This window comes from Halyomorpha halys, unplaced genomic scaffold, assembly GCF_000696795.3.
Source record: "Halyomorpha halys isolate HHAL.00 unplaced genomic scaffold, Hhal_1.1 Scaffold338.1, whole genome shotgun sequence".
NCBI classification, from domain to species: domain Eukaryota; kingdom Metazoa; phylum Arthropoda; class Insecta; order Hemiptera; family Pentatomidae; genus Halyomorpha; species Halyomorpha halys.
Window position 1 is genome coordinate 434335 of NW_027110850.1, and position 13890 is coordinate 448224.

The 13890-nt window shown below is 34.0% G+C and overlaps 1 protein-coding gene across 1 annotated transcript; it reads left to right on the plus strand.

The window, feature by feature from the left end:
• The first annotated feature begins 114 nt into the window (after positions 1–114).
• LOC106681439 (V-type proton ATPase subunit E) lies at positions 115–13300 on the plus strand. The gene is made up of 5 exons (XM_014421762.2): positions 115–356; positions 7487–7656; positions 9378–9552; positions 11570–11677; positions 12846–13300. Exons 1-5 carry the CDS (start codon positions 273–275, stop codon positions 13242–13244), a joined length of 936 nt encoding a protein of 311 aa, XP_014277248.1. The 5' UTR covers positions 115–272; the 3' UTR covers positions 13245–13300.
• The last annotated feature ends 590 nt before the right edge of the window (positions 13301–13890 follow it).

Here is a 13890-nt window from a genome sequence, read left to right on the forward strand (position 1 = left end):
TAAGAGTTTTTGAAGATTTTAGTATAAACTTTTTGCGGGAAATTCAAATTCTTTCAACAAATTATGAATTGTAGTGTTCATAAATAATTCTTTTATACCATACATTTCCTATTATTGACATATGTTCTACCTTAGATTTTATAAGAATCTTTATTTTTCTACTTTATATATATAAATAAAATAATAAGTCAAATAAAACACAAACTAGAAAAACATATTTCTCATTTACACTAGACCCAAGGTCTTAAAATTATCTCAGAGGTTTTGGAAAGATGGCTGGAAATAAAAATGAAATGAAAGAGAAAAAAAAAGGTGAAGGATTATGCCCTCTCACTGACCAAGAAGTGAAGCTTAAGGTAAAACAGTAAAATTAACATCGCTTTCATTTGATAGTGGCAAAACTAAAAAAGGTGTTTTTCGGATTTTTAGCAAAACATATTCCAAAGATAGTGTAGTTTCACTATGGAGAGTGGGAAATCTGCATTTTCTATTGTCGGATCTACACATTTGCCGCTTGTCCCAAATCTCAAACGTACAAATGCTTGCTAAGCAAAGGAAATATTAATCCAACCAATATCCTCACGCTTGTTTTGTTCTTTTGATTTTTTTCGGTTATTACATTCAATTTACCCTATTTTCATCATAAAAAAAAACAAAATCAAGATGAGCAAAATAAAAGGAAACGTGAATATCAGCAAAGTACGTTGTAGATGATAAAGATTCATATGAACAGTACTACATAACCTATAAATTCCACCTTCCTTCTTGAATTTTTGTCAGAAACTTTTTAATCTAATTACCTAATCATATAATGACTTCATAAATATATTTTGCTATGTTAAATAAATAATGAACGGTCACTCTGTTGCTCGGTTACAAATTCAGGCCAACTTGTACCAGCCAACAAAATAACCCATCCACGTTTGCCCATACTCAACTTTGATATTGTATGGCAACCTAATAGTGGCACAACTAAGAAAAAGGTGTTCTTTGGATTGTTTGTTTAACGTTTTCCAAACATAGAGTAGGTTCACCATATAGAGTGGCATATCTCCATTTTCTATGACTTTCCACCGAACATATAAGCCATTATTAAACTATAATAAATCTTTCTTAAACAATGGCATACGTTTAGTTGTTTCATTATTTTAAAGAGGTTTCTTTCAATCGTTTTCCTGAGTTGTGACTTATTGTACTATGCACCGAGTTGAAAGCAGTTGTTTTCGTAAACAGTGCCATATTTGGACCTGAAATAGTTCTGAACTTTAAGGTGCCTCTAAACAATAGCAAATTGGTGCATGCGCAAGCGAGTGGATGGGTTATTTGAATTGGCTGATACGAGCTGGTCTAATTAATATGCAGTCGACTCGTGGGGTATCGCTTATTGGGCACAAAGCAGAGGGCACTTTTGCTGCATCCAGACAATTGTTTTCAGTTTGCATTGCTATAAAACTGCCAGCAGACAAATAGTTGTGCCTACAGATTCCTAGACCAGTTTGAATCTTGAGTTCTTTGTTCTCATTATAGCTTGTGTGTTTTGTGTTATATAGTCTAACAAATAAAAGAATAAAAACATTTAAAACCATTAATTTGTATCTACCTCTTTAACAAGACAGTCGACTTGACAGGTGGTATGTACGTCTAGAATGTGAAGAGCAACCTCCTAAATGAGTTTTTCTTGGTAAAAAAATTATGTTGACAATTCAGGCCATATTTGGTCCTACTAACACGTGGTCCTAAATGGCCTTTTGATAATGGTTTAGGTAATCGCCCAAATTCATCCTAAATTACCATCTAAATTGATTTCCCTATTATATTTTGTACGAGATAGATTACTCTAGCTGTAGGCAAGATTTCAGGCCAATTGATTAGATACTGAGTTGGCTAAAGCTGTTCAAACCTTAGGAAGGCCAAATAATTGGGCCACTTATTTTAATCCTCTACATAGTAAAACAAATATGAACTTAAGACATGCCTACTCAAAAGATCGTTCAACAATTATATCCCAAAATTTTACTACCCTTGGTCACGCACGCACTTAGTGATGTTGATTTAAGACTGGATTCCTATGATCTTTTTATTTGCCACCCCGCTATGTACCCAGAGTTGTATCCTATTGTGAAGCATATGTATTCATGAACTAAACTAAATTTCTTTTCATCCCAGTATCTTAATACATAGCACTGTTTGTGGGTAATCGAATAACTACTTACGAGAAACGTTATAGCTCTACCAGGTGCAACCTAGCGACCGAGACGTGAACCACTTGACTTCAACAAACTGCCGTCTCATATTAATTTGTGATAATTGTGTAAATACATTAATTTTGCTTGTTTAATTGTCATGTATTGTTTTTTGCATTCATATATGAATTATTTGAATAAATAAAGATTACGAAAAACTCATCTGATCCACTAAAAGCTAATATCTTAAATGCAGAATTCTCGGCGATCTTTTTTACGCCCAGAGGAATCATTAGCACACCTCAGTATAACATTAATCCGCCACGGATTCACCTCCTTAGAGAAGCCAGGAAAAATGTTCGTTAGTGGATCAGAATATGCAACCACTTTTTTTAAATAAAACCGTGTCATTGTTTCTTTCTACCTCCACTAGGCTATACCTCATTCCTTTACCGAAAAAGGCTTATACTCTTCCGCCGTTTCTGTCCTTTCGTTAGGATCTGCGAATGAATGACGTAGTATCAGAATCAAATATAGGATAAGGAAAGCTGTAGTCTTTCAGGTTGTGACATATCAGCACAGAAAAGGCAAATAAACCAAAATTTTAAGAAAATTATAGCAGAACCTTATTAGGTGTTACATATTTTTGCTTTTATTAAATTAAATTTTTTTTTACTTTTGAGGGGCAGCTTTCCTGCTCCTTGATGGGTACGCCCATGTCCTATGGAGTGCAGTTTTCATCCTGGCGATCCTCTTGTCCAACCCTTATTTGTTAACCTATCCTGAATGCACATGCACTGTATGAGGCCTTCCGATATTGTGTACGTCACCACTTAATTGGTGCCATTACTGTCTATACATAGTACCTGGAAAATTTGAACTTAAACCCGATCACCAAGGGCGTGGTCAACTCCACTGTTACTGTCTTCACTTTTTCTTTGAAGGAGAGTAGTGATATCACTCATCCTACCTTAAATCGATGATAGCATCCTGTCAGATTTTATTACAGGGTTTATTCTTTCCTTTCGGAAGCTTGATCACTATATCGATTGATTCGTGGTAGACCTAAAACGTGTGTGGTTTTTAGTCATTTTAGGAATAATGTATATCAATAAGATTTTAGTTCAGTCTTCTAGAAAAAAAAGGTTCGAACTTCTCGCCAAGAAGTGGAATACAGGATGGCAATTATTGCCTTTCTGTATTATTTTAGTATTTTCCCGTTTATCTTCTAGTCCGAATGGTATGAAGAGGAACTTGAACACTGTAGTGTTTATTTTTAATATCCAGGACTCTAAGGACTAATTCTTTTTACCGCTGGGACAAAATATTGGTGCCCTCGGTTTGTGAAACCATTTCCTTAACTATGTTTGGAGACTGGTTCGCTACAGCGTTAAGGCAACGTTCGAAAGAATTTTGATTACCAATTTGATTCTTCACATGTCTGTATCATTTCGTTGTATAACTAACTTCAAATTCATCCTACTAATTCATCTTCATCTTATTACTACTTTGTAACATGCTGCGGGTTCGAGGAATTTTGAGAGAATATATTAATCACTCTCGATACATATCGATATACCCTGGTTTTTTCCGCATCTCAATCCAAAAAGGCAACTTGTAGTTGCCCGTAAGCAAAACATTTTTCTCTCTAGTTGACCATAAAATTTTTATAAGTTGTTCTATGCGCTATTTACGTGAAAGAATACTTTAATGGAAAGGAATTCTTACAAACTTCTAACAATTTTCCACTCATTATGATATCTTCTCTTGTGGGACTGTGACATGTCGTACATCGACCAACCTACTCGCGTATGGCGTATGGCAGGAGTGGAGGGTTTCGTGCCGTTTTTCAATTTCAGACGCTTTTTAAGTATTGCTCGATTTAACTATTTTAAGTCTCCTATTCCCGTTGCAAGCAAATATTTCAAAAGGATATTGGACCGTCGCCCTATAGGGGTTTTAGTGGGGCGGGTCCGGCCGGGATTGATTGCCTTTTTTAACTTAAACATTAATATATTTTGGAATGAGAGGCAGCTTTAGGTTATCATGAATGAATTATCGACTACTGTGTTGCAAAATCGATTTGTAAGGATGGAAAGATCGTTCCACAGATAATAGTTACTATAAAGCAATAAATTCTCTAGAACTAAACTATTATAGGATTATGTTTGTTCTAATTTTTAATTTTTAACGAGCAGGAATTCTTACAGACTTCCTACTCTTTTCCTATCATATTGACGTTTTTGGTAACTGCTCTGTATATATGTGTCTTAACGTGATATTAAAGAAAAAAAACTCTTCTGAAATTAACGCGTTTGAATGAACAAACTCTTCACTTTTCTATATTGTTGTAGATGACTTTTAACTAACACGTTGCCGAGGTGGTTGTGTTAGATTATATGATTCTGACCCTAATTTAATATGTGAGGTATTCTATACCAGAAGGCCTCGATAATGCATGTTCAGTAGATTAGGTCACTGATTAGGCGATGAATGGATAGGTTAGGTCTCACGGGAACTAGCTGTAAGGATGGAGACTTCGTTCTGCAGGGTACAAGCCTGCAGTCGCGAAGGGGATTGTAAGCCCTATGGGTACAAGCCGTAGGTCCTTACGATAGAATTAAAAGGTATAGGAAACAGGATGATTCAGAAAAAGAAAATAAATGTCAATATAAATTTAAGAAACTAACACTATAATGTCCTGATCCAGTCATACTCACTGCCTCCTAAGGAGATGAATTCTCTGAAGAGGAAATTCGCATTGAGATCTTATAATTTTTGCCTAGTCAACTCTCTGGTGAGTGTAAATGTACCTCTACACGCTCACCAAGCCTTGGCAAACTCACGCATGTGGATGGGTTGCTTGGCTTGGCTGGTACGAGTTGGCCTAAATTTGCTGCTCGATCGGGTCGAGAGTCGGTTTTTGGGTGCAGATCAAAGGAGTTTCGTAAGAGCGCTTGTGTAGCATCTCCGTCATTGTTCTTTGTTTAGTTGCAACTGGGAGCTGTTAAGAGGTTATAGTACAAGTGCCCAAGAGGAGAAAAACGGCAGTTATCTCACCCCAATTTTTTATTACTTTAATGAAGACTATGTATAATTTCTAGCCAAAATTGATGAGTCAGCCAAGTATAGGTAGGGGGAATAAAAAATGGCGGCTGTTTGAAAGCGATAAAAAACATTAATTTTTCATTCGGAGCTCTATATCTTAAAAAGTGGGAACAACACAAGAAAACCTAAGAGAACGTAATCTCAAGAAAGTAAATTTGCTAAAATATGAGCCCTGATAGAGTTATTTACGTTAAATTGTTTTCGAGATATATCTTTTTAAAAAGTAACATTTCATAAAAATGTTGTATGGGACGTACTAAAAGATCAGTAGTTAGTGAATTTATTTTGAAAAATTTATATCTCAAAAACCATTTGACGTACAGATGTCTATTAGCACTCAAATTAAAGCTAGTTTAATAAGCTATAAAGTAGTTTATGATGTTTATCTTCGTAGGAGTAATAGTTTACATGAAATTTGATAAAATAAATTGATTCATATGTGGATATCATAAAAACTACTACCCCTACGAAGATAAGTGTAATAAACTACTTTGTAGTAAGTTAAATTTCCTTTAATTTGAGTGTTGGTAGACATATGTGCATCTTATGGATCTAGAGATATATTTTTCAAAAACCCAACATTTTATACGAACAACTAGAAATTAACATTTTGTGAGTTTATTTTGTCAAATATCATAAAAAGTACTACTCCTACAAAGATAAACATAATTAACTATTTTATAGTAAATTCAACTAGCTTTAATTTGAGTGCTGGCAGACATCAGTACCTCCAATGGTTTCTGAAATAAAGTTTTTCATAAATCAAATTTATTGTCCGAACAACTATTAATCAATTTATTTTAGCAAATATCATGAAAACTACTATTCCTACGAAGGTAAAGGTGATAAACTTCTTCATAGTCCATTAAACTACCTTTAATTTGATTGCTAATAGACATCTGTACGTCACATAGTTCCTGCGATATAGATTTCTAAAAATAAATTAGCTAACTACTAACCTTTCTGTAGATTTTTAAGAAATTTTGCTTTTTAAAAAGCTATATCTCGAGAACTATTGGACGTAAATAGTTCTTTTAGGGCTAGCATTTCAGCAAATTTACTCTTCTTTAAATAACGTTCTTTTAGATTTTCTAGTGTTATCGGTAGTTTTTAAGATATAAGATATAGAGCTCCGAATGAAAAATCAATGTTTTTTAAGGTTTTGAATAAATCTAATTTATTCTCCGAACAACAATAAATAAATTTATTTTAGCAAATATTATGAAAACTACTATTCCTACGAAAATAAATGTTATAACCACTTTATAGTACATTAAACTAGCTTTAATTTTAGTGCTAATAGACATTTCTTCATGGAATAGTTTTTGAGATATAGATTTTTAAAATTAATTCACTAACTACTGATTTTTGCGTTCATTTTTATGAAATTTAGCAATTTTAAAAAATATTTCTTACGAACTATTGAACATAAATAAATTTGTTAGGGCCCATGTTTTAGAAAATTTACTCTTCTTTAAATAATGTTCATTTAGATTTTCTAGTGTCGGTAGTTTTAAAGATAAAGACCTCCGACTGAAAATTTATTTTTTTAACGTTTTGAAACAGCCGCAATTTTTTATTCTCTCTACCTATACTTGGCAGACTCATCAATTTTGACTAGTAATTATTCATAGTTTTTATTGAAGTAATAAAAAATTGAGGTGAGATAACTACCTTTTTTTTTGTAATAAAAATAATATAATCCCAGTGCAATATCTGAAATCACTTGTACGTCCCCCATTCTTACCTCTCTGAAAAACATTAGCATGTATCCCCATCCAAATCCGCTCGGACGGTTCCTTTGTTTACTGAGCATTTGTACAAATCTTCGATTCGCGGCGAGTGGCCAATATGTAGACTCGCCATAAGATGTTTGCTTTTAGTGGATCAGAAGTGTCTATTGTAATATTTAGTGAATCTAATAAAATATTTAAGATTATAACAACATATAATATGGTTATTAATTTGTACAACCATATTATTTACAAGAAATATACATTTCAATATTTTTATTTGTGTGAGGATTGTTTTAGTTCTCATTGTGGTAGGTAGATAGCGTTGCGTCAATATATAACGGTCGGTCAGCAGTTTGACCGATACCCAACAGATAGCAGCATGATCGCTGCTGTATCATACACTGGACATTCTGTTAATTTGTACTCTAGCATCACAAAATAAATTTGTATACATTCCAGATGAAGTATTTTGAAAATTTAATAAGCGAATTGGAATGGAGGAGAATCATTTTCGACAGGCACTGTGAAGATGAGAGGTCCAGGGAGTACAGAGAAACTAAAAATACTATTAAAAAAATTGCAGAGAGCTACAAAAGAAAAGAACAGACAGTCGCCAAAGACAGTATTATGTGAGTACTGATAAACTGAGGTGGTAAGAAGCAAAGGGGTTAAGCTGATACAATATTGAGTTATTTCTGATAAAAATATTTTTACTATTAAAAAATACTTTAAACAAAATAGTATATTGTAGGACGATATTCTAGGTGGCGGTCAATAAATGTACAAAAATTGTAAAAAAAAATAAAATTTTTTTTTGAAACCAACGTTTACACAACATGCAGCAATGTCCCAAAAGCCCATCTTTGGAAAGCTTATCATATAATAAAATATAATCAAAAGAATCCGACATCAACTACAAAAAACATCGATGTTTTTTTAGTCGATGTCGGATTTTTTGTTTCAAAAACCACTTCTTACAGGCCATAGAATGCGTGATCGTTGAAACAGACCTTATGTTTCTGAAATAATTGTTCAAAAACATCGATGTATTTTGGGTATTGTATTGTAAGCAACGATATTTTAAAACATCGATGTATTTTATATAATGTATTGTAAGCAACAATATTTTAAAACATCGATGTATTTTGGGTAATGTATTGTAAGTAATATTTTAAAACATCGATGTTTTTTGTAGTGGATGTCGGATTCTTTTTTCAAAAACCACTTCTTACAGGCCTTAGAATGCGTGATCGTAGGAACAGACCTTATGTTTCTGACATAGTGGTTGAAAAATATCGATGTATTTTGGGTAATATATTGTAAGCAACAATATTTTAAAACATCGATGTTTTTTTAGTCGATGTCGGATTCTTTGTTTCAAACACCGCTTCTGACAGCCCGTAGAAATCGTGATCGTAGGATCTACTTGCTTAGAAGATTTTTTTTTTATTTAATACTTTTATTTATTGATAGATATTACAATCTGCCACACAGTTGTGGGCAATAGGTAATAGTGATGACTGATCTCTTACATTCTAAAATAAAATAAATAACTGAATGAAAAAAAAATCTCTTAAAATATATACAAACAGAAGAATAAACAAAATGAACATAATCACACTATGTGTATGAAAAAAAATAATATAATATAATCTCTAGTCACATTTACACTCTAATAATATTTACACAATTGACCTGAGGATCCCTGAGTCCACTGTATCCCCCACGTGTGAGCAGAGCAGAGCCCAAAAGATCCCAGCGCATCCCTCTCGCCGCATCACAGGTAGTGAGCCAGTGGAGGCAAAGCAAATGCGCTAAAGCCGCAAACACTCTACTTGAGTGGGGAATCTGACCATTGCCAGAACTCCAATTGTCCATTTTTATTTTAATAAAACTCTTGGCCACTGCCGTTTGAACCATCTAGGTGGGCTGTAGGGATGAGTGGAACTAGATAAGGTTTGAACCAAAGGATTAGGATGGTTGGAAAGGTTTATATGGAATTTTGAGAATTTGGTTGGTATTAGGTCAAGGACAAAAGGGATATGTAGATCATGGTGTAGTGATCTGTTGGAAACGTAATAGGGTGCATTAACAAAGGTTATAAGGATTTTGGATTGAAAGGATTGGATACGTTTGATGTTCGACGGTTTAGCTGTTCCCCAAAGTTCAAGTCCGTAGGTCCAGATAGGTCGGAGTATAGTCCTATAAATTAGTAGTTTGTTTTCTAATGAGAGATGAGAGGTCCGGCTGAGCAGTCGGTATAGTTGGCTGCATCGTCTGTTGAGTTCTTGTTTTTTAAGTCTAGTATGTTGGTTCCAGGTAGAAGAAATTAATCGAGTTGTTGTTACAGGTTCGAGAGCAGGATGGCAGGTGCTGCAAGACTGCGAATGCTACAGGAGAAGGATAAGAACGTGACAGACGTTATACTTGCCGTGCATCACCGCCTGGGAAGGGTGGACCTCGTTGCTCATAAGAAAGCCTATAGGAGGATCCTGTATGCTCTAATTGTTCAAGGTTTATGTAGGGTAGGTAAGTTGTCAAAGTTATATATCAATTTTTGTATGATCGTTATGACCATAAAGACATAATAATAACACAAGTTAATTCTGACAGTAAAACATGATAAAACAATTAAACCAGCGATTCCCAAAGTGCCACCATGAGGGCGCTGTGAAATATTCAATTAAACAATTCGGCAATTTTCTTGCAATTAAAAAAATTTAGCAACTTTGGAGTCTTTCATTGTTTTACTTTCCAATCTGCATCTTTTGAAACGACTATTAGTAATTATAAGCAGATAATGATAAATTTACATGGATTCAAGACCCAAAAACCAAGGCTCCATCAGAATTTACTTCCTTAGAAGAATATCTTATTGATTTGTCTTGCGATTATATTTAAACTTAAAATTTGGTAGCATGGAACTTTATGATTTCTGAATATCAGTAAAAGAGGAATAACCACTGCTTAGTAGTAAAGCTTCACGAATATTAATTCCATTTGAAACATTCCGAGATACTGGGTTTTTGGTGTTCAAGGTAATAAAAATTAAATATTGCTCGAAAATTAACGTTGAAAGAGAACTAAAGGCCGCCATATCCAATTTAAATTATCCATAAATCCAATTTATTCCGAGATTTGAGAAGTTGTGTAGTGAAAATAAAGCCCACCTATCCCATTAATAACTTTAATAATGTTAATCATCAATGGACGTTTAATAAATTGTTTGTGAATTTAAAATTCATGTTTAATTTGGCTCCACTAAACCATCTACTTCCTCTCGAATCCAATCCTTACAGTCCAAAATCCTTCGTAAAATCCTTAATGCTCCTTACTTTGTCACAAACCAAATCATCCATCAGGACCTCTATGTCCCCTATGTTGCCGATTTGGCCAGAACCAGATACCAATCCTTCCATAATAAACTTCCCAACCACCCAAACCAACTCGTTTCTAACCTGGCTTCTCCTTCACTACCTAATAATCCTCCTAGGCGTCTGAAAAGAAGATGGCCTTGAGATCTTCTCCTTTAGAAATGTTTTTGGAGTTCTATCAATGGTTTGATTCTCCACATGTTTGTATCATGTCATAATATCACTTACAGCAAATTTACTTGATGTGTATATATGTATACAGTTGTAAATAACAATAAATAAATTATAAAAAAAAAAATGTTTAATTTATTTTTCAACTAACCTAAACATATGGTGGTTGTACAGTCTCAATGTCGATATTACCGAAACAGTCGAAATTAGATATTTTATATTGTTTCAACGAAAATAGTAAATATCTGTTTTTAATTTTTTGCTGTTGAATGGGTAATCGCTTTTAAAAAGAAAAGTTTTCCAATTTTTCGAGATAGTCAAAAAGTTAGAAAAAAAAATCTGATGTATCTCTGAACTAGGAACCTCTGAATTAATCAATTGATTTTGGTTAGGAGGTAAAACAAGATATACAGTTTCACATTGTCTTTTTATTCTGCAGACAACGCAAGAAAACATTGAACAACCAAGAGGTTGCATAACCCTACTCTCCTTAAAAGCAAAAGTGAAGTCATAAAGGCCTCGCTCACGGTGCCTAAGTACGCTGAGCTTAATTTCAATCAAAACTGAAACAGAAGACCAGCTCTACTTCTCTGCCACGCCACTGGTCCAACATAAGGCTTCCCTTTTCCTGCCAGCTTACCCCCACAATTTTACTCCTTCTCCCGAACTATTTCTTGGAGGAAGAAAGGTGCCAGGAAAAGTGAAGCCAAAAAGGTGGCCCTTATGTTGCAGAAGAGTACTCGCTGACTGCCTTCTGTTTCAGTTTAGATTACAATAGTGGATATTCCAATAAACCTCAACGTAAACACAAGTTCCGTGGGCGTGAACCTTTTGCTTTGAAGGAGAGTTGGGTTGTGCCACCATTGAACTGAACCAGGAAGGTTTTTGTTCCAGTTCCTCCTGTATTTCCTAACAATGATGGGACTTTAAAATCTTATATTTTGATAAAGCCTTTTTATTCATCTATGCATGATTATTTTACCATCTGCTGTTTCAGTTACTGGAAGAAGATGTTATTTTGATTTTCAGAAAATCGGACGTGAAGTTGGGTAGAAGCGTAATGAGCAAGGCTAGGGAGAAATTCAAGAAGATCACAGGAATGCATGTAATTAATACTAATAATACACAATAGACATATATAATAACTTTCTTAATTATAAGTATATTTATAAATGTTATAATGTCGCTGCACAGTCCCTGTCTAAGTCTTATTTATACATTTCTTTTTACTTTCACTTTTACTGAGTAAGTCTGTTCCAACAACCACTTCTGAATATCCAGAACTATACGGAGTCTGCGCAGTACAGAATTTAGGAGGTTAGACTCTGTACAGTCATAGTACAAGAGCCCAAGAGGAGAAAACAGTTATTTCACCCCAATTTTTAATTTAATTGAATGAAAACTATGCATAATTACTAGTAAAAGTTGATGAGTCTGCCGAGTATATGTAGGGAAAATACAAAATGGCGGCTGTTCCAAAACGTTAAAAAAATGAATTTTTTCAGTCGGAGGTCTTTATCTTTAAAACTACCGACACTAGAAAATCTAAATGAACATTATTTAAAGAAGAGTAAATTTTCTAAAACATGGGCCCTAACAAATCTATTTATGTTCAATAGTTCGTAAGAAATATTTTTTAAAATTGCAAAATTTCATAAAAATGTACGCAAAAATCAGTAGTTAGTGAATTAATTTTAAAAAACTATTCCACGTAGAAATGTCTATTAGCACTCAAATTAAAGCTAGTTTAATGTACTATAAAGTGGTAATAACATTTATTTTCGTAGGAGTTAAATGTTAACAAAGGAGTTAATAAATGGATAACAGTTAATATCTGCTGAATTTACCCCAAAAAAGTACCTTTATTTTTTTTTTTTATACCACTTCGGATTATTGGAGTATTCGGAGTATCGAAGTTCGGATTGACGATATTACAATGTATATAGTAAATGGATGATATGAAAAAATAATTTATAATTACTTTAATTGAAAAATGTTTACTTATTTAAAAATAACAAAATTCGACCATTTCTTTTCTTTTCACGGTTGGGATAGTAAAGGTTCCTTTGGAACCCCTACCCGCCGTAACACCGATATTTTATACTAAAAAACCGGTTTTCGAATTTCATAATTTTCTCCAAACAACCGGGTTTTAAAAACCGACAAACCCTAGTATATACATCCTCAAATATAGCAATAGCGAAGCATTACCGGGTCTGATAGTAATAAATTAAGAATAATAATTAATAAATACTAAAACGGTTGGCTTCCAGATCCAAATGACAGTGTCGGATACGAGGTACCTTCCCGTGGAGTCCTGCGGAGGAGTGGACATGAGCTCGGTGAACGGGAGGCACATGGTGAACAACTCCTTAGCAGTGAGGTTGGACCAGCTCCTGCACAAGGCCTCTCCCATGATCAGGATAGCCCTCTACGGCCTCAACAAGAACAGGAACTTCTTCGACTTGTCCAAAATGAGTGGATCCCCGACCCTTTTCGACTTCCCCAGTTCCGAGGACACCTCGAAGGAGACCTCTTCGGAAGAGGAAAACTCAGATGTCGAGCCGGAAGATAAGGAGCAGAAGGAAGATTATTCTAATAGAAATGTTCTACCGGTCACGTTTTCTATTAATAAGTCATCAAATGAATATGGTGTGGTAGCATTGTCATAAAAAAAAAAAAAGTTAATAATAAAAATGTGTATATTGAAAATAAAATGTACGTTGATTTGTATTAAAAGGCTTAAATAGAAAACCGATGAGGTTTCATTTGTATTTTCACTTACCTGTGCTGGGTATGATATGATAGAGTCCATCAAATCTGAGTGCTGATTTTACACCCCGAGTACAATAAACAAACTCGACTTGACCCATGTCCGATTCTCAATAATTAGAGTAGAATCTCGGTGTTTTATTTTTTTCTAAATAACACAACTGTCTTCACAAAAATAGCCATATCTCCTAAGCTATTGGTCATACAGCAAAATTGAAACAACCGTTGAAAAGCTCATTAAATTTTATTTTAGGATATGTTCCACAATATCCTAAACAATTTATAATATGGTTACCATTATTTTTATTTATTTTTTCCTAGCCTCTATAGAAAAATTTTTATTGTTGAAATTTTTATATATATACATATTTACAAATTGTTCTTTTACTGGAGCATTGCTCCATTCTAAGGACAGGTTGAGATTTATGATTCTTTGATTGTATATAATGTTTAAGTAGACGAGGTGCTGGGGCACACTTCGTTTTCTGAGTTTTATCCTACATACTAAAAACTAAAACTAAAGAGTGTCCTTTCACTTCATTTCAA